This window comes from Cynocephalus volans, chromosome X (assembly GCF_027409185.1).
Source record: "Cynocephalus volans isolate mCynVol1 chromosome X, mCynVol1.pri, whole genome shotgun sequence".
Lineage (NCBI taxonomy): Eukaryota > Metazoa > Chordata > Mammalia > Dermoptera > Cynocephalidae > Cynocephalus > Cynocephalus volans.
The window spans coordinates 91509984-91529633 of record NC_084478.1 but is presented as its reverse complement, the minus strand read 5'-3'; the positions used below and the strand labels follow the sequence as shown (position 1 = coordinate 91529633).

General features: G+C 36.9%; 1 protein-coding gene across 1 annotated transcript in view; it reads right to left on the bottom strand.

The window, feature by feature from the left end:
* Window positions 1–14509, bottom strand: part of LOC134368135 (uncharacterized) — a 426599-nt gene extending 412090 nt beyond the window's left edge. The window contains 2 exon segments of the mRNA XM_063084693.1: window positions 2008–2162; window positions 14398–14509. Of these exon segments, the coding sequence (XP_062940763.1) occupies window positions 2008–2162; window positions 14398–14509 (267 nt within the window).
* Window positions 14510–19650: the final 5141 nt, after the last annotated feature.

The following is a 19650-nucleotide window of genomic DNA, read 5'->3' as shown; positions in this document are numbered from 1 at the left end:
TTTTTCTTCTATTTCCAGCTCACATTCTCTTGAGCATTTTTCTTCTAATGGAGCTATGATTGTTCCATCCTGGGAGCCCTCGATGTCCAGTTAAGATATGGTATGATACTTGGCTCACTGTCAGAATTTGAGTCAGAAATAGTCTTACCACAAGTCATTCCTCAACCAGCTATATAAAATTCATCTCTATGACCTCTACGGACATGTACACCTTTTCAGTTTGATCTTCCAAAACATTATTACAGACCATGTTTTAGAGACCATATAGACTTTCACAATACTATATTTCATTGATTAGACAGGCTTTTTTTGGTATTTAAAAAAATTTTAAGTCAGAATGCGATTTCTTATCCATGTGGTAAGAAAGCATTGGGACAGTTTAATTGATAGCATTTTTTTCTTTCTTAGTGGTAGATTAAATAATGGCACATCTTACCAATGGTAGCATTTTAAATTCAATGAAATATGATTTCTAGCCTTGGCTATTTGGCCAAAATGTCTTTAGTCAAACTTCAGACAAGATAAACATAATCATAAAACATTTATAAGGTATAGGTTTTTAAAATTTTCAGGCTCTTGCATACCTCAATAAACTTGACAGAAGAACTAATTTATGCATTACAACTCTTTTTTCCCTTTCATCATAAAAAGCTCCTTTGAAACACAAGCATGCAGCTGGGAATGGGTAGCATCGTAGCATAGTCACAAAGATTAATTTATGGGATTACCTAAGGAACTACTGAATTTTGATACCAAGATGTTTTAGAAAATGGCTGGTTAGTTGAGAGAAATTGATACTGTTAGAGTTTTTCTTCCATCAAATATTTTTAAATGGTATTCTACTCTGCAGGGAAGAATTACTTGGGCTCTTAATATAACCAGTAGTCTCTACTGTAAGTTTTCCTTGAAGAAAGAAACTGGTACTTAAATAGTCTAGGTGACTGTTGTTACAATTGAGCCCTCTATGACTGACACACTCATTTTGTTCAGGCAGTGTTCAAGAATTTTCATGGTGTTTGCTAATTAATAGTCCCAATTGAATATCTAACTTAAAGGGATACAAAGTGTAATAAAATATATATATTGTCACACTCTTGTAAAGACTTACCAAAATAAGAAAAATAAACAAATTTACGTATAGACTTTATTTTTTAAAAAAGTACAGTGTCCTTACAGAAAAATTGGAAGGATAAAATTCATGCAAAAGAGATACGGTGTATTAAAATATTAAAAATCTATTAAAAATAGAGTTTTTAATTCTGTCAAATGAAAATGTGCAAAGTGAAACTTATTAGACACAATTAGGCATATGGTATTGCTCGAATTACTCAAGTAATTACAGGTCCTGAATAAATATCTCTTGAATGGATGGATGGATTTTAGCATGATCGCAGCCCTGAAATAATAAAAAACTCCAAGTTTTTTTCTCTTTGTTAAATAGTTCTAGGTTTTCCCTTATACAGTATTTATTACTGAATTTGGGGTTGACTTGTTTGTTATATAAAATTGCAACTCTATTTCTAGGGGCAGAGACAGCTGTCTAGAATATTGCGTCTATTCTTGATAACTCCCTCGTTATTCTTGTTTCTTTTGAGTCTCAGTAGACATAGCAGTCCTCTCTCTCAATTTTATAAGACTTTGTAAGCTAATTCCCTAGAACCTCTGTTCCTGACTTTCATTTTTTGGAAGAAGTGACTTTAGGCAGAATATCCTTGAGTTTTCACCAAAATGAAGGGATACATCATCCCCAAGGCAGAGCAAGAAACAGCAACCACTTTTGACACAGCCAAGATTCAAATATGAGAATGAGAGGGGCCCACCAGAATGCTTAAGAACATTAATCAGAAACCACATCAGTTATAATTACCTTTGAACTGGAAAGGTAAAAACCTACAATTTCCTGTAGAAGACAGAAGCATACTTCTTGCCTTTTTTTGTTAACTAAATTTAACCCATTTTTTGTTAACTAAAAAGACACACAATATAGAAAAACATCCCTCTACTCACCTTTTTATAAATATTAGCAACTGCTTTTAATATTATATCCTGGTGGTCAGTTCGGATTATGCCAAGTTCATTAAGTCTTTGCCGGTCATGTCTCTCCCCGTTGATTTCTGCTCTTTCAAAGTTTTCTCCATATGCCAGAAAACTGTAATCCAATTCTGAGAAAAAATAAAAGAGGCAGAGATGTCAAGGAAAATAGGAATGATACTGCCTTGTAAAAATAACTATATAATTCTACTGGCATAGGATTGCTTATGGCTCTATTTTGTCATTATCAGTAAACCATTTGCACTTTTTATTTCAATACTCCATCTTAAATTCAGCATCTTTAGTTAGAAAGGCTTAGGAGAGACAAATATTTGTAGGTCCTTACAGAAATGCTTATGTACATAATTTAATTAACAAGAGACCCTGTTAAATATGCATGTACAACCAGAGATTATAATTGAAAATAGATTTACAAATTGTTATAATAATATCTAAAATAGACTTAATTGAACTGAAATAAAGTGTCTTCTGATTCGTGATTGCTTTAATACTTGAAATTTTATCAACTAAGAATCTATATAGTTAATATATGAGGGTACTTTAAAAAGTTCATGGAAAATATAATTAAAAGATAATATGAATCGTTTCATGAACTTTTTGAAGTACCTTTGAATGCTATTTGGGGAGGGCACAATCTTTTGGGCAAACTGCTTCATAACTGTGATCAAAACAGAAAAAAATAAATACAAAATTTCTCAGGTACATAATGAGGGTATTGCAAAAAACTCATTGAAAAATGGAATAAAAAGATAATACAAATCTTCCCACGAACCTTTTGAAGACCCCTATTATTTTAGTGAAATGCTGCTGTCATATCTCAGATCTACTTAGAGAGAAGTAATTAGAAGATCTATAAATAACATAATATAATGTATTGTATGATGAAGAAAAAAATTAATATAAGGAGATATGAAAGGTTGTTAAGTGCTATGGGTTGAATGTGTTCCATAAAAGCTCACGTATTGTAAATTTGATCCTCATTGTAACAGTGTTAACAAGGTGAGAAATCCACTTATGGTATTTGAAACATGGAGCCTTTAAGAGCTGATTGGATAATGAGGACTATGCCCTCGTGAACAGATTAATCCATTCATTCATGGAGTAACAGTTTAATGGTTTAATGGGTTATCACAGGCATAAACTGGCTTTACAATGAGAGCAAGTAAAAGAGCTCTTGCCATTTTTGCTATGTGATACTCAGGTCACCACAGGACCCTGCAGAGAGTTCCCTCACCAGATGCCATCCTTGGACCATGGACTTTCCAGCATCCAAAACTGTAAGAAATAAATTTTATTTCTTTACATATTACCCAGTTTCGGGTATTCTGTTATAAGCAACAGAAAATAGATTAATACACTAAGCTTTGAGTAATTAAAAGCACCAAAAGACTAAGTTACTAAGTTATTCATTTTCCAGGATCTATATTAACAGGAGTATAGTGGCAACAGTCCAAAATTAACTTATAATTTGTTTGAAATTTGATGTTGCACTTCTCCGTGAAAATGTGTGTGGCTAATATTTTGGGAACTAATAATATAAACTGATTAATACAGATTCCATTTATTTTCTTTTTTAAAATAATTAAGCCAAGGTAATATTTACATTTATAATATCTTTAGGGGGCTTCCAGTCAAGATGGCAGAAGAGACAGTCCCCAGCATCATTCTTTCCCACAAATCAACCCATTTACAACTATTAAAAAGCAATGACAGTGAAACTGGTGCCACTAGAGCTCAGGGGAAGAGGAGGAGAGATCTACGGAGTTCATGCAGGCAGGAGAAACCACAATGAGAGAAAGAAAGGATCGCTCCCACCATTTCGAGCCCCGGCCACTTCAAGTCTGGAGCTGCTAAGCACATGTAGCAAGAGCTGGCAAAAGCCACAGCTGTGCCCTTCATATGAAGTTGCTTGGAGTTGGCAGGGTCTCGAGAAGAGGGCCTTGGTGGCCCTCAGACCAGTAAGACCACTAACAGGGTTCCTGTGGACCCACATAGGAGCGAGGAGCCACAGACAATAGAAAAAGGGAGCTACTCAGAGGCTGGTGAGTCATTGCAAACGACCAGCACATGGTCCATCCCATGAGAAGTGTTTTGAGTGTAGGCGGTGGGGGAGACAAGCCCACAGGGGGAACACTGGGGCACAGCATGGACAGCTGATCTGCCCTCCAATCAGCATAGGACCACTCAGTAGAGACTCATCAGGAATATAGAACTGCAGGGGTGCAGTTTGCTGAAAAGATTCAGGCCCAGACCAAAGTTTCCACACAACACAGGTGTACTGCACTTCACAAGACCAGGAAGTACATACAAGGTCAGCAATTAAAACCTGAGCTCCACAAAAAGCCTTCCCCAGGGAATCAGTAGCAATGAAGAAATATAGCTTAGCTCAACTACAGGGCTCAAGTGCTGCTTCCCAGAGGAAGTTCCTCCATTTTGAAATAAGCAAAGGACAACAAATTAGTTCCTGCACACGGTTTAGGTGGTGGGAACAGTGAATAATCCAACACATAACTGAAATAAAAAAACAATATACCCACAGATCAGAGACAAAGTTTGATATTAACTAGTAAAGGTCTAACACCACTAAAGAACACCTGTAAAATCTAGAAGGACCAGAAGACTGCTGGGCTTTCAAGCCAAGGAGTGCGGAGGACTGAGGTCCTCAGCCACGCCCCCCCAACATCTGCAACCAGGCCCAAAACAACCACCAAACCACTGCAGGAAGTGCCCCGGGCTCCTGAGCTGGGGTAGTGGAGGGCCAGGGGCCAAGGGCTTCAAACACGCACTTCCAACATCTGCAAACAGCACAGCAACCATCACCAGGCTGCCACAGGAAGCATCCCAGACTCCCAAGCCAGGGCGGTGGAGGGCTGAGGGCCTCAGCCATGCCCTTCTGACATAACCAGCCCAGTGACAAACACTGAGCTGCCACAGTAAGCACCCCGGGCTCATAAGCTGGGGTGGCGGGATGCTGAGGGATTCAGCCACATGCCCCTGATATCTGCATCTAGCCCAGCAACAAATGAGCTGCCACTAGAAGCCCCATGGTCTCCCCTGCCAGAATGAGGGGGATGCCACAGGGCTCAATCATGCCCTACCTACTTCCTCCTCTTCCCACCCTATTTTCCTCCCCCTTCCCATCTCCCCCTCCCCCCCCAACTGCTTCACAACATCTTAGAATGAGGCATGGAACTGGGGGAAGCCGAACCCAGCTGCAACTAGGAAAGTTGCCACCACCACCCCAGGGCCCACTGGGGGCCTGAGGCATGGAGTGGGGGAAGCTAAACCTAGCTGCAACCAGGTAAAGAGCACACCAAAAACACCATTTCCAACACGGATGGTCCACCATAGCCACCACAATTGCCATGGCTGCCACAAAAGTGACTAGTCTCTATAACAGCAGTCACAGCCACTGTGCAGATGGCACACCAGAATCTCAACTGCACTGATGCAAGGAGAGGCACCAGCAGAGACCAAAACCAAAAAAAAAAAAAAAAAAGAAGAAGAGGTCCTCTCTCTCAACAAAGCACACTCCAGACTAATAGAAGTAGCATCTGATTTACGATAATAGGGGAGGACTTGATTGCACCTGTCTCAGTACTGGACAGATCATCTAGGCAACAAACCAACAGAGGAACAGTTAATTTATCAAATAGATAGAACAAATCTACGGTCATTAGAGGGGGGAGGGGGAGAGAGAGGGGTAATGGGATAGGGGACATAAAGAATAAGTATGATTTGTAACAATGAATATGCTAATAAAAAATAAATTTTTTTAAAAAACTGACATAGGAATCCACTATATATTGTGGATGTGAGTCCTTTAGAGTTATGTGGCATTTTAAATATCTTCTTTCTGTTGTGTTGTGACTTCTCTTTTTTCCTTTTTTAATAGTGCTTTTTGAGGAACAGAAATAATTAATTTTAATGCAGTCAAATTTATCTGTCTTTTCCTTTATGTTAACTCCATAATAAATCTAGACTCCCGATGCATAAGTGCCCCCACCTTGTTCTTTCTCAAAAGGGTCTTGGCTGTTCTTAGCACTTTGCATTTTCATGTAAATTCTGGAATCGGCTTGTCAAGTATTGTAGAAATATATGTGAGATTTTGATTGGAATTTATTGAATCTGTAGGTCAATTTGAAGAGAACTAATGTTATTACAATATCATGAACATGATATATTGCTCTATATTATTAGGTTTTTCTCAATAATGCTTATTGTTGTTGATATAGAGGACTTGAACATCCTAGGTATTTGATTTTCACTTAATGTAAATGGTATCTTCTAATATTTTTTGTTTTGTACTTGAATGTTTTTTTTAATTGGTTATGAATATTCATGGCGGACAAAGCTGATTGTTACCACTCGAGCCCAAGATGTGATGGCCAGACCAATACTGGCAGCATGCCCATTACCATAAATTGTGATTATACCCCATGTCCCCCACCCAATTATCCCTGACCTGCCTTCCCATCCACCTTTCCCCAACTCCACTTTGTATCCCCAGGTATGCTCTCTCCTTCTGCAAGTCTAATGATGGAATTTAGAACTGCAGTTAGCTTTTGTATACTGACCTTTCATACAGAGAGCTTATTACACTCAAAGTCTTAATTTATCTGTAGATTTTCTTGGACTTCTTATATATAGATATGATATTTGTAAATAATGGAAGTTTTTTTTCCCTTTCTGATTCTTATACCTTTTCTTTTTCTTGCTTTTTTGATCTGTCCAGGATTTGTAGTAAAATGTTAAATACTGGTAATACTAATAGAGGGCATCTTTGTCTTGTTTCTAATCTCAAAGTTTCAACACTAAGTTTGCTGTAGGTTTTTTTGAGAAATGCCCTTCATCATATTAAGGAAGTTCCCTTCTCTTTCTAGATTGCTATAGTTTTTATCATGAATGACTGTTGAATTTTATCAAATACTTTTGCTCCATTTATTGGGATGACCATATGGTTCTAGGAATCTAACGTAGTTAGTTTACGATAATTAACAGTAAATATAGTTAATAATAGTGTATTGTTTACTTGAAATTCACTGAGAGTAGATCCTAAGTGTACGCACACACTTACACACATACGAATGGTAACTATGTATGGTGAATCATACGTTACCTAATTTGATTGTAGTAATAATTTCATAATGTATGTGCATATCAAATCATCACATTGTACACCTGAATATAATTTTAGATTTTCAATAAAACTATACTTGAGGTATCCCTTGAATATAATTTTATAATTTTTTAATAAAATTATATTCAAGGTGTCTTTTGCTCACAAAAAATAATTGTGCCCCACATCTCTGCCCATGCACTCCCACTAAATCAATAATATCCTTCTTGAAAATAATTTGTATTTGTCAATTGTACCTCAAAAAAGGTTGAAAAAATTAAAGTAAAATGTTTCCATAAACAAGTCACAAAGTGGATGAGGAACCAAAATATTAAAAAGTTGAAAACACTACTTCTAAAAATATAGTTAAGGTCCAATTTTGTTGGTGCCTAGAGGATACCCCTTCACCTGAACATGACTCATTTACAAAACAGACCCTAGACAAAATTGTGAAATAGAAATAGCTGGTCTTTGGGGCCTTTATACTTCCCTTTCAACACTCATGGATATTAGCTGTGAGATTATTCACCACCACCCAATAATACAGCTCACACCTGTCCATTATATAATGTGTTTTTATTACGTTTTCATAGAACCACAGGGTTCTAGAGTGAGAAAATGTTTTAATTAAAAAATACCCAACCCTCACTTGTTTTCTACTTAAAAAAAAAGCTGTCAGAATAATAACCTAGCCCATCAAAAATGAACTTAGGAGGAAGTTTGCCAACTAAATCATTTTCACTTACTAAAAGAAAGATTTTTCTTGAGGGCCAATATATTTAAAAACAAAGAAAAATATGTATACAATATTCTGAAAATGCAGGTGTTAAAGTTCTAAATGAGTTAATATATTTTCTCAGATGAATATGAGGATGCTTCAAAAATTTCATATAAAAATAGAATTAAAAGATAATACAAATATTTCCATGAGATTTTGAAGAGCTCTCATATTGGTGAGGATTTAATATCTAAAATAAATATGAGTGAATTGTACAAAAGGGATGAATATCAGAGGAGAAACCCATTTTCACTTGTTTGGAGGTGGTTAGACTAATGTTTGTTTATGGCCACTAATTTGCTCGATACCTAAAATCAGATCATTTTAATTATACTGAGCTAGAGGTAACTCATAGGGTTTTTTCTAAATAAGTGAATATTAAGTTAAAAACTGTATAATCCATTCCAACTTTTTTAATCTTCCAAGAAATAAACAAAAACAAAATAATTCAAAAAAACACCCCAAAGGAAAAACTAAAATTATATCAAGAGTTAAAATATTTATATCATTATCCAAAAAGCTAGTCCTTCAATTTGTTCACCAGTACCACAACTGATGTGAAAGAAAATTGTGCTTCCTGTACACACCTGGAAACACTGCTACAGAGTAGGATAGCAATCAGATCCATCTTCCACATTATCATTTTAAATATTCAATGAATTATGTGTGGGCTTTATTTTTAAAGCATACCAAATAAAAACACGTTATTTAAAAATTTGACATGAAATTGTAACTTATGAAATGACACAGACTAATGGTCTAGATCATAACATAATCCATGCAAGTAACGCATGAAATGGTTAACAGTAAGAACACTATAACCAAGCTGCCTCAGTTCAAATCCAGGCCCTTACAATTACTAGTTGCATGATTTTAGGAAAGTCATTTCATCTTTCTTAACCCCAACTTCCTAATGTTTGAAATTAAAGTAATGATAGCACCATTCTGATACTTGATGTTAGTAGTAAATAAAATTAACGGAAGTGGTCTAGGAGCAGTGCGTAACACATAATAAGCTAGCAATAAATGTGAACTAGTATTATCATTATTATTGATGTTATATGGGGTGGGTGGCAAGGAGATACACCCAGCCTAAATTACTCCATGAATAGCTCAAGAGGACCCCATAATAAATAGGACTGGAATTAAATATACTTTATTAGTCCCTACCTTAATGCTTACTTCTTATTTTCAGTGATATCTGACCGAGAGTTTAGAAGGCAGTGTGATGGTAGAGGGTTGGAAAATAAGAAACTAAGGCAAATAAAGTCAGTGGACAACAAAATTCATCCTCGGTATTCCTTGCTTTGCTCTGTTATTTTATTAGCATTCAGTTATCTAGGACTGAGTTCCCTCTGCTTAATAGAAGACTGAGTTGTATATACCTTAAAAGATGAATTTGAATTTTTACAATAGGAAGTTTTCACTGCCTACATAGTGGTAGTGGTAGAGTTAATTTTCATTAAAAACTATTTTTATAAATATATTGCTATTTACTATTTTATATGAGGTATTTACTGTATTAGATGCGATATTTATTGCTTTGCTCGTTAAATGAAAAAAATATAATGTAATATTGCTCCTGAATTGCCTTGATGTTTACTCCTATTAAGGTGATTTAGTTTGCAAGCAATTGTGTATTTAGTGAATAGTTAAGATATGCCCAATATAATAACATGGAATGTGACAACAGTACCAGAATAAAGATGTTTGTTTTATGTCTCACCATCCCCAGACAAAAAGTCAAACAAAACAAAATATCCATCCCATCCTCCATGATACACAGCCCCACTTCCCACCTCAAAAAGCAAGTGGCATAAATTTCAGGCATTAGAAGTTTAGTTGCATGAATTTAAACTTTGAATTCTTTCTTTTTTGGGGGGAGTGAGGGCTTGCAGCTTTTAGACTGTACAATGAAACAGCACTTCAGAAACCACTCACATTGGAAATTCATTCAGCAAACCAGAAAATAGATGGGACTTAAATAAAACAGGTCTCAGATCAATAACTAGAGCCAAGAAACTTGAACCAAGATTTACTATTATCAAGAAGTTAAATAAATCAGCAATGTAGCCACTTATGCTTAAAATTCATTTCTCTTTTTTATCAGATTCTGAAACCCCTGATAATTCATATTTTCTCTATAAAGTGTGCTCTTTTCCTTTAGGAGACACCACTCAATAACAGATTGTAGTCTGTATATGCAGATATTACTGAAAAGACCAATGTATATTTTCATACTAAGCATGAATGAAGTCTGTATAGCACTGTCTAGTGACTCTAGCAGTTGTCTTAAGTGCTTCTCACTATTCCTGATAGCTGTATTCTAGATTTTTATTTGGTCTAAAACTTTTATTCACAAGGAAGAACTGTGCCCTACATCTCTGCCCACACACTGCCCCCCAAATATCAGTAACATCCCTCTTGAAAAAAAATTAGCTACATTCTTAAATATTTGGAGGGTAACTTTGTCCTAAGAATTGAAGTTTCATAGGAACCAAAGGTCAATACTGATGGAAAAGTTCAAGATGCATGTGACATTACTAGAAGAACTAGGAAGTTACCCACTTAAAATCAACTGAAGTCATAAGCCTGTTTGAACTAGGAGAGATGCTACACAGCTGCCTTCAGTGTGCATTACTGTATTGATGAACCAGTTATCATACATGGACTGATCACTTACCACATTGTGTTCAGTACTGTATTAAAGACAGGGGAGGCATGCAGAGACAGGCCAAAGACTGTCCCCAAGGAACAGAGAGCTGTTTCAAGAAAGATAGCATGTCCACTGAAAGTCTAACAATAAGAACAAGGCACCATCAGACATCAAGTCCCAGATCAAACTAAATATTTGTAAACAGTAGATCCCTCTAACCTTGTATATGGTTGGAACATTTGTACAATAACCTTAGAGAGATCTTATGATACCTATTGAAGGTCAGAAGATAAAACTTTTTCACACACATCTTGCTGTTTCTTCCAGAAAAATTTCAACCCATTATGAGAAACACTGTACATTAACTGGTCAGCATGGAGGCAGTAATTGCCCACCTTCTGAAAGTGAATTACAATGGTTCTTTCAAAATGTTATTCAGACCACTAAAACAGAACTTTGTGTCTTAAGCCAGGTGAGTTTCACTGGTCTCAAGCTGGCAATATGAAATTACCACTACACATTAGCTCTGCTATGAGCCACTTATACCAATGATTTCTGTCTATTTCAGTTATCATGATGGAACATAGAAATTCTGCAAGAAAACTGTCCACTGTATTTGCCTGAAGTGCAATAGGAATAACTGAGATGCCTATCAGAATGTTCTCAAAACAATCTGACAGGCTCTCAATATAGTCTGACCAGCCCACAAAGTACTGCACGTAGAAAGGAAATATATTATCCCAGTTTCAATGTCATGAATGCTAATACTTTACCCTCAATCTATGGTGAGTACGGTTTATATATTCCCATAATAGAAATGAGTTCATGAAGTTTTTCACAACTAAAATTCATTCTAATGTTAAAAATTTTATGTGTACTTTTAAAAAACTATACCTCTAAACACTTTCAAGAGAAAATAGGAAAAAAAATTTCCTAAAACATCCTGAATGCAGACACTACATCAAAGGTCCTTAATTTCTGTCTAACCTATAAGCTTGAATAGTGAATTTGATTTACTCTTGACTCTAATATAAGGGCATAGATAACACTCTAATCCTATTTTAGCCCACAGTTTCACTATTCAAGTAAATAAGTAATAATTTTGACCTTTTTAGTTTTGCTGTAATTCTTTTCACTTTTCCATTGATTTTTAAATGAAGATAATAGATAAATAAATAGATAATAAACTAAACAACCTTGCTAGATTATTCTAAGTATTTTTGCTACTCCAAAGGCCCACTGGGAGTGCAAAGTCACAAATATGATTCTGAATTTGTGTGCTGCACAAAGGTGCCCAGATGAGGAAATTCAGCACTCTGCCTACAAAGAAATGGGCCCTCATGTGGAACCACATTCACTCTGTAGGAAGTGAGCCCTTTTTCTTCATCTAAAGGCACCAAGCAATGCCTCCAAGGGACCTAAGTGTGCTCAGAGGAAAAGCCTTATTTCTAGTTGGCTGCCAAGAAGCGACATCTTCTAAATCACAAAGAGGTGCCTTAAAGGCTAGCAGTGCTCTACAGAGAGCAGCTTTTCTCCAATACTGAGCTGTTGATATTGCCGTAAACAGATATGCATATATCTTTTAGCTGTTGTCTATTTTATTTTTATCTGTGCATGCTTAATCTATCCAGCTCATATGCATTATGACTAGGGATCGTGATTTATATACTTCATAATATTCCCTATAGCATCCATCACTGTACAAAATGATTAATTAATAAATACCTGTTTATTAATTGAATGCACTACATTTAAATTTATACCACAAACCACAATAGGTATGGTGGAGAGTTAAAGCTCAACTATCATACTTGGAGTGACTATAAATCTGTCTAATGATTTACTTCTAATTTCTTGAGTTTTTTAAACGTGTTTTTACTTTTTTGTGAGGTTATGCTAGAGTTCCTTATAAAATGAGTGAGCTTCAAGTCTCTTCTATTTGGTATGGCTATTTGGAATCAAGTACTGTAAAAGTGTTCCACATCTCTAAACAGGGTGTATTGCATCCTCAGTAATTCATTTATTTTGGCAGTGTGTGGACAACACAACTTCAACACTAAATCTTAACAAAGAGCATTGCAACAATAAAAAATATACATAATTCTTAAATAAAATTGGTTATATGAAAAACAAACAAACAAACAAACAAAAATAAAACAAGACTCCTGGTTTCTGCTCCAGCAAGTAAGAAGCTTGGAAGTTGCCACTCATCCTAACAACAGTAAAAAGCTGAACAAACTGAAAAATCAACAATTCTTCTTAGATCTGACAGAGAAGTAAGGTCAGAGTGTTCCCAAAACTGGAGTAACAAACAGGCAAATACAGAAAACTACAACTTACTGGAGCAAACACACAGCAGATAACTACCGGAATCAGTGTTAGAGTAGGAATACCTAAACTGTAATTGATAAATTGCTGGAGGCTAAGAGCATAATATTTTGAGAGTTAAAAACTCCAGGGGGACCCAGTCATAGAGGGGGCCTGTTGGGAAAATAGAATAGTTTGGTCAGGCTCGCTCGCCTGGGGGCAGGTTGGGGGTGGGTGGATGGAGTTACTGAGCGTGTGAGGTGCTGGGACCTTGGCTGGCATCCGCCTGGGGTGTCTACCGCACGCGGCCATGCTCTCGAACCTGCGGCTCCAAGGACCTGTTTGCCAGTTACCTAGCTCACAGGCCTGTGTGTGAGGGGTCTGGTGACCCAGCCTGGTGTGTGAAGGGTCTGGGGACCCAGTGTGGCCAGTGAAGGGTTTGTAACCCAGTCTGGACAACAGGCTCGAGGGGTCTGTAAGCTCCAGACCCAGCCCTAGCTCGACAATTGGCCCAGTTGGCAGGATTACGGGCAGGTAAAAGAGCTCGACAGGGCCCTACACTTTTGTGAATTTTACTCCAAGAGATCAATGAGGTTCTCACACAAAATACTGGAAAAGAATCATGCTTCTGGCAGGAAGAGGGGAAACAGAACCATTTTGAGAAACACCAGAACATTCTGTTCTTCTTAACAAAGTCTACACTCAGGAGAAACTATTTAACCAGATCTAACCTGTTGGGGTTTTATCAAAGCATAACCAACTCCAGCCCACTCTAGCCATCCTGTCCGACCTAAGGGAGGGAAAGAACTTTGAATCATTTCTGAAGTTCACAGTCCAGAGGCAAAGGCTCAGTAAAAGTTTGAAATCTAATAATAGGACTATAGAGTAACTTCCCTCAATTCACAACCTACCAACATGTTACTAATGGCCTATTTAAAGAAGTTCCTTTTACACAGTACACCATATCTCACTATGAAGAAAAAATTACAAGATACTACAAAGCAAAGAGAAAAGCAATTTGAAGAGAGATTCTGTGGGTTATTCACTCCATGTTTTCCAAATTGCTGTCATTGTTCTTAGCATCCCCCAAATACCTAGAGTAGATCAAGTCCTATCAGTCCTCCAAGACAGGCAAAACAGAACCCAGTTCCTTAGGCAGCACCCATAAAAGTTAGAACATTGGATATTCAGTTCAACTCTTTCCATCTTCAGGGAGAAGCTGGCACCTCTGGATTTTTACCTGCTTGCTTTGAACTTGGCCTGGGTGAGGGGCTGTTGTGAGTGTTTGTATACTAGTTCAAATCAACCTCTTTGTTCTCAGTGGCCCCTAAGTGTCTCAAATATGTTGAGTCCCATCAGCATACTAAGACAGGTGAGACAGAAGCCAGTCTGCTGGGCAGTACCCAGAAATGTTGGGGTGTTGGTTGTGGTGCTCAATTCTTTCCCCTTTAGGAAGAAGCTTGGGGCTGGGAGTTTTTTACCCACTGGCTCTGTGTTCAGTTGGAGGAGGAGCTATGGCAAGTCCTTGCACACTAGTTCGAACGTCTGCCTTTGTTTTCTGTAGCCCCAGGGTTATAGTATATGTCAAGTCACACATGTGCTCTACAACAGGCAAGACAAAAACCAGTCCCTTGAGCAGCACCTGGAAAAGTTGAAACATTGAATGTGTAGTCCAACATTTTTCCTCACCAGTAGAAGCTGGGAGCTGTTTTTTTGTTTGTTTTTGTTTGTCTTTTACCCACACACTATGTACTGAGCCAGGGGAAGGAGCTATGGTGATTGATTACACACTAGTTCAAACTATCACCTGTGTTCTCTGTGGCTCCCAAGGGGTCTAGCATATGCTGGGTTCCAAGACAGGTGAGACAGAAGCCAGTCTCTCAGGCAGCACCTGGAAATATTGGAATGTTGGACATGTGGTCCAACTCTTTTCCTCCTCAGGAAAAATCTGAGAACTGCTAGTCTCCTTCTGATTGTATGGTGCTGTGCCAAGGAGTGGTATTATGTTGAAAGCATTTTTCTAATTTTGCTACTGGTTTTCATGTGGCTATTTTCACACTCATCCAGGATGACAGAGCCTCTCAACTAATTTCTGGATTTCTCATAAAGGTGAATTAATCCATGTACTGCTGTTCAGTGTGTCCACAGAGGGAAGGAGAGTCCAGGGCTTCCTATTCCACCATCTTGTTATAGTCACCGCCCCACGTGAACTCCATCCTCTTTAAGTTGAAATTCAAAGTCTTCCACAATCTGGCACCAACCTAACTTTCCAACCTAGCCCTTCATAAACACAAACCTTCCATTCCACCCAGGACTACTTATTCACTGAATCTCAAACACACATTTCACCTTCTTATCTGCTTCACTTTTCACATATCACTTGCCTTCTCCAGAATATTATTCCTCTTTCTATCACCCTATACCAATTATATTTATATTTATAATCCCAGCTATGCCATGAAACTCTGACTAAATAGTGTAGCTTAAAATAATGTCCCCCTCTTGTGGAAACTTGCAGTTTCTACCACTTCATACTTTCTTTTGATATTATACACTGAGTATTTAATATTGTTAAACCTTTTTATTTCTAGTCTTGTCTCTCCAAGTAGATTATACGATTCTTGGGACCAAGAGGCCATATTTTATTGGAAAATGGGAAATAGGATAAACAATCTACTAAACACCTAGTCTACATAATAAATGATTTACTCATCATGTATACACAGATGCTTCTGATTGGTTTTGACCCCCTTGACCAATATATGTCTACAAAATAGAAATAATTCCCCTTATTTTGGGGAATGGTTTGAAGTGGTTTAGGCACACTCTAGATATTCTGGAGACTGTTCCTGAAAAATTAAACAGCAGGAATATCTCCCAGTATGTAGACAAAGAAAGGGCAAAAGTATGCTTTTGCTCAGTATGCCTTTTTTAATCCAAAGGTTCTCTTTTAAAGAGCAAGTTTTGCTTTTCTGACATATGACTTTGAAAGTTGCCCTCTCTTTTTATTACCAACAATGGATGAAAAGAAAATTTTTCATTTCATTGGGCCTCTAGCTCTAAGCAATCAAAGACAATGACACTTCAGGATTGTACACAGAAAAGACATTTGAAGGCTGTATTATTTTCTATTGTTGTGTAACAAATTACTACAAACTTAGCAGCTTAAAACAGCACCCTTTTAATACAAACAACTTCTGTAGGTCAGATCTCCAGACATACTGTATCTGGGATCTCTGCTCAGGATCTCACAAGGTTGAAATCAAGGAACTTGCCAAGGCTAGACTCTCATCTAAGCTTCAGGGTCCTTTTCCAAACTCACTGTTTGTTGGCAGAATTCTTTTTATTGTGATTGTAGGACTGAGGTCCCTGCTTTCTTACTGACTGTGTACTGGGGTTTATTCTCAGCTTCTACAGACTATTTGCCATCTCCACAACATGGAAGTTTTCTTCTTCAAGGCCAACAGAAGAATATCTCCAATGCTTTACTTTATCTTAAAAGGCTGGCATACAGATACATGAAAAAAAGCTCAATATCACTAGTCATCAGGGAAATGCTAATTAAAACTACATTGAGATACCACCTCACCCCAGTTAGACTAGCTAAAATCAAAAAGATGGAGAGTAACAAATGCTGACGAGGGTGTGGAGAGAAGGGAACACTCCTACTCTGTTGGCAGGACTATAAATTAGTACAACCACTATGGAAAACAGTTTGAAGGTTTCTCAAACAACTACAGATAGATCTTCCATACAATCCAGCAATCCCTCTTCTGGGTATATACCCAGAGGAATGGAAATCATCATGTCAAAGGGATACCTGCAGTCCCATGTTCACTGCCACTCTATTTACAATAGCCAAGATACAGAATCAGCCTAAATGTCCATCGATGGACAATTGGATAAGCAAAGTGTGGTATATATATACTGTGGAATACTACTCTACCATAAAAAAGAATGAAATACTCGCATTTGCAACAACATGGATGAACCTTGAGAAACTTATGTTGAGTGAAATAAGCAAAACACAGAGGGATAAATACCGCATGTGCTCACTCATATGTGGGAGCTAAGAGAGAAAGGAAGGAAGGAAAAAAAGACCACAGTAGTGCAGTGGTCTTACAGAGAGAGGGAACATTCCTAGGGCTGCAAAGTGGAGTGGGGAGGAGAGCGGGAAGGGGAGGGTGGCTAGGGGACAATTGGGTGGGGACACGGGGTATAAAAGCAATTTCTGGTAATTTTTATCTCATAAATATTCATAATAATAAAAAATAAATTTAAAATAAAATAAAGGGCTGGAGTGATTAGTTCAGGCCCACCAAGGATAATCTGCTTTCTGTTTATCTTAAAAGCCAACTGATTATTAACCTAATCATAAGAGTATCCCATCATATTTACAGGTCTTGCAGACAACTCAGGGTTAAAGGATTATAAACAGGCATGAGTCTAGTCTTTGGGGGTCACCTTAGAATTCTGCCTACAACAAAAGCACATAGTCCCATACTATGTAGAAGTCAAAGGGCCTAACGATTTGCCTGCTTCAAAAGGCATGACTCCTTGATTATGGATAAAATCTGTTTTTACAACTTTGGCCACTTACAGAAGACCAAGATTACCAAAGGAATCAAAATCAAAATGAGAGAAAACAGAATGTTCTCATTATATGATTGAGAATATACAATGTTAGGACTTGAAAATAAATAAAAGCTTTTGCAAAACGTCTGTATAGTAACCACAGCAGTAAACACACATTAGCAAGGGAGTAAAAAGCATGATGGGTAATTGGACATACACCAAAACTTCCCTTTTATCATGTGTAAATAACTAGCTTCCAAACCTGATAGGAGTTAATGCCATTTAACTATGAAAAATAACCAAAGATTACTCATCCTTGCGCTCTTTAACATGCTTCTTTTTCAATTATAGTATTCTGTGCACAGTAAAAGAGCACAACTGTCAAGGAAATCTGATACTAAAAAGGGAACTATTGCACAAATGTATTCAAACAAATTACTTTATTGATTTATGTTTAAATATGAGGCTACAGTGAGAAGACCTAAAAGCATCCAGCCTAATTGTTTAAGTACAATTCAAAAAATAAACATGGCAATTTTTCTTGAAGCATGGATTTTATATTTGAAGTTCAGCTCTATAAAGAAGTATAGAAATCAAAACAATTTATAGTTGGACAGGAGCCAAACAAACCTGGTCATGCAGTTTGTGAGTGACATCTTTAGGACTAGAGCTAGGGTGTCCTGACTCTGACTAGGGCTCTTTCCGTTATACAATATTCCACTATTTCTGGTGGTATTAAGCTAGACTCAAAACTTCCATAAGCTTTCAAAAGCTCCCAGAATTTTCACAAATTAAAAACAAACATCTGATAAGGATCCATTTCACAAAATATGGAGTCAAAGAAAAATAGGGCATTATTTACCAAAAAAACCCAACTGGGAATTTAGTACCATGATGTTTAACACTCGGCACATGGGCAGAACCTCCAGCAGCAAGAAAAGCAGCAAGCTAAGAAAGGTTAAAATAGTCTCCATATTCTTTCACATTAATAATTCAAGCTTTTTGCAAAACTTTATGAACATATTTTGATCTGACAGGTGTCAAGTTTAGGCCACTTTAAACACACAAAAAAAAATTATATTGGAACTCAGGCCAATATAATCAGTGTTGATTTATAAATCTGTGATTTCACTTAGAAGCTTTGCAGAAATTATCCTATGGAAAATCATTGCCTTTCTGCTTTTACTTTGACTGAAGTTGCAGACACTGTCTTCAGAGCCTTATCCACCTTTTATTGTCCTGTAATTCCCTGGATTTCCTATAATAGCAAACCGCCAGGGTACACAGTACCAGGCTTTACTCTTGTCTCCCTTATCTTCACATCAAAATGTACCAGTCTCATTCTCTTCCATGAACAGGAAATGACCAGAGTAATCTTTCTAAAAAGGCATATCAGATTAGGTTATCCCCTTGCTTAATATGTTTCAGTGTTTCCCCTACTGGACCCAGGATACTAGCAATTATAAGTGAGAAAATAATTAGGGATCAGACTTCCCTATAAGCTTCTTTAGGTCATAACATGAAAATAGTTGCCCTCTCCAATGAATCTAAGACCTATCCCATTCATGAGCTTTTAAGTTGGCAGACAACATTCTTGGTAAGTACTACAACATTTCTAGAACAAGCCATTTGTCTTCCTATGAAGTTTTAGGGTCTTTCCTAATTTTCAGATTAAACATTATTTTTAAAGCTAGAAACAATTTTATTTTGTTTTCTAAATTAAATTTAATTTTCCATTTTATTAAGTTTGTTTTTTAATTGACACATAATGATTGCATATATTTATGCAGTACATTGTGATATTTGTGTACATGTGTACAATATGTAATGATCAAATCAGGGTGATTAGCATATTTATCACCTCAAACATTCATCATTTCTTTGTTTTGGGAACATTAAAAATCCTCTCTACTAGCTATTTGATACAATACAACAAATTGTTGTTAACTGTATTCTCCCTACAGTACTACAGAACACTAGAACTTATTCTTCCTATCTTGCTGCAATTCTATATCCACTGACCACTGTATTAGTCCATTTCTGTTGCTTATAACGGAAATAGCTGAATCTGGGTAATTTGTAAAGAAAATATTTATTGCTTACAGTTTTGGAGGCTGGGAAGTCCAAATTCCAGGGAACAAATATAGTGAGGGCTTGTTCTTA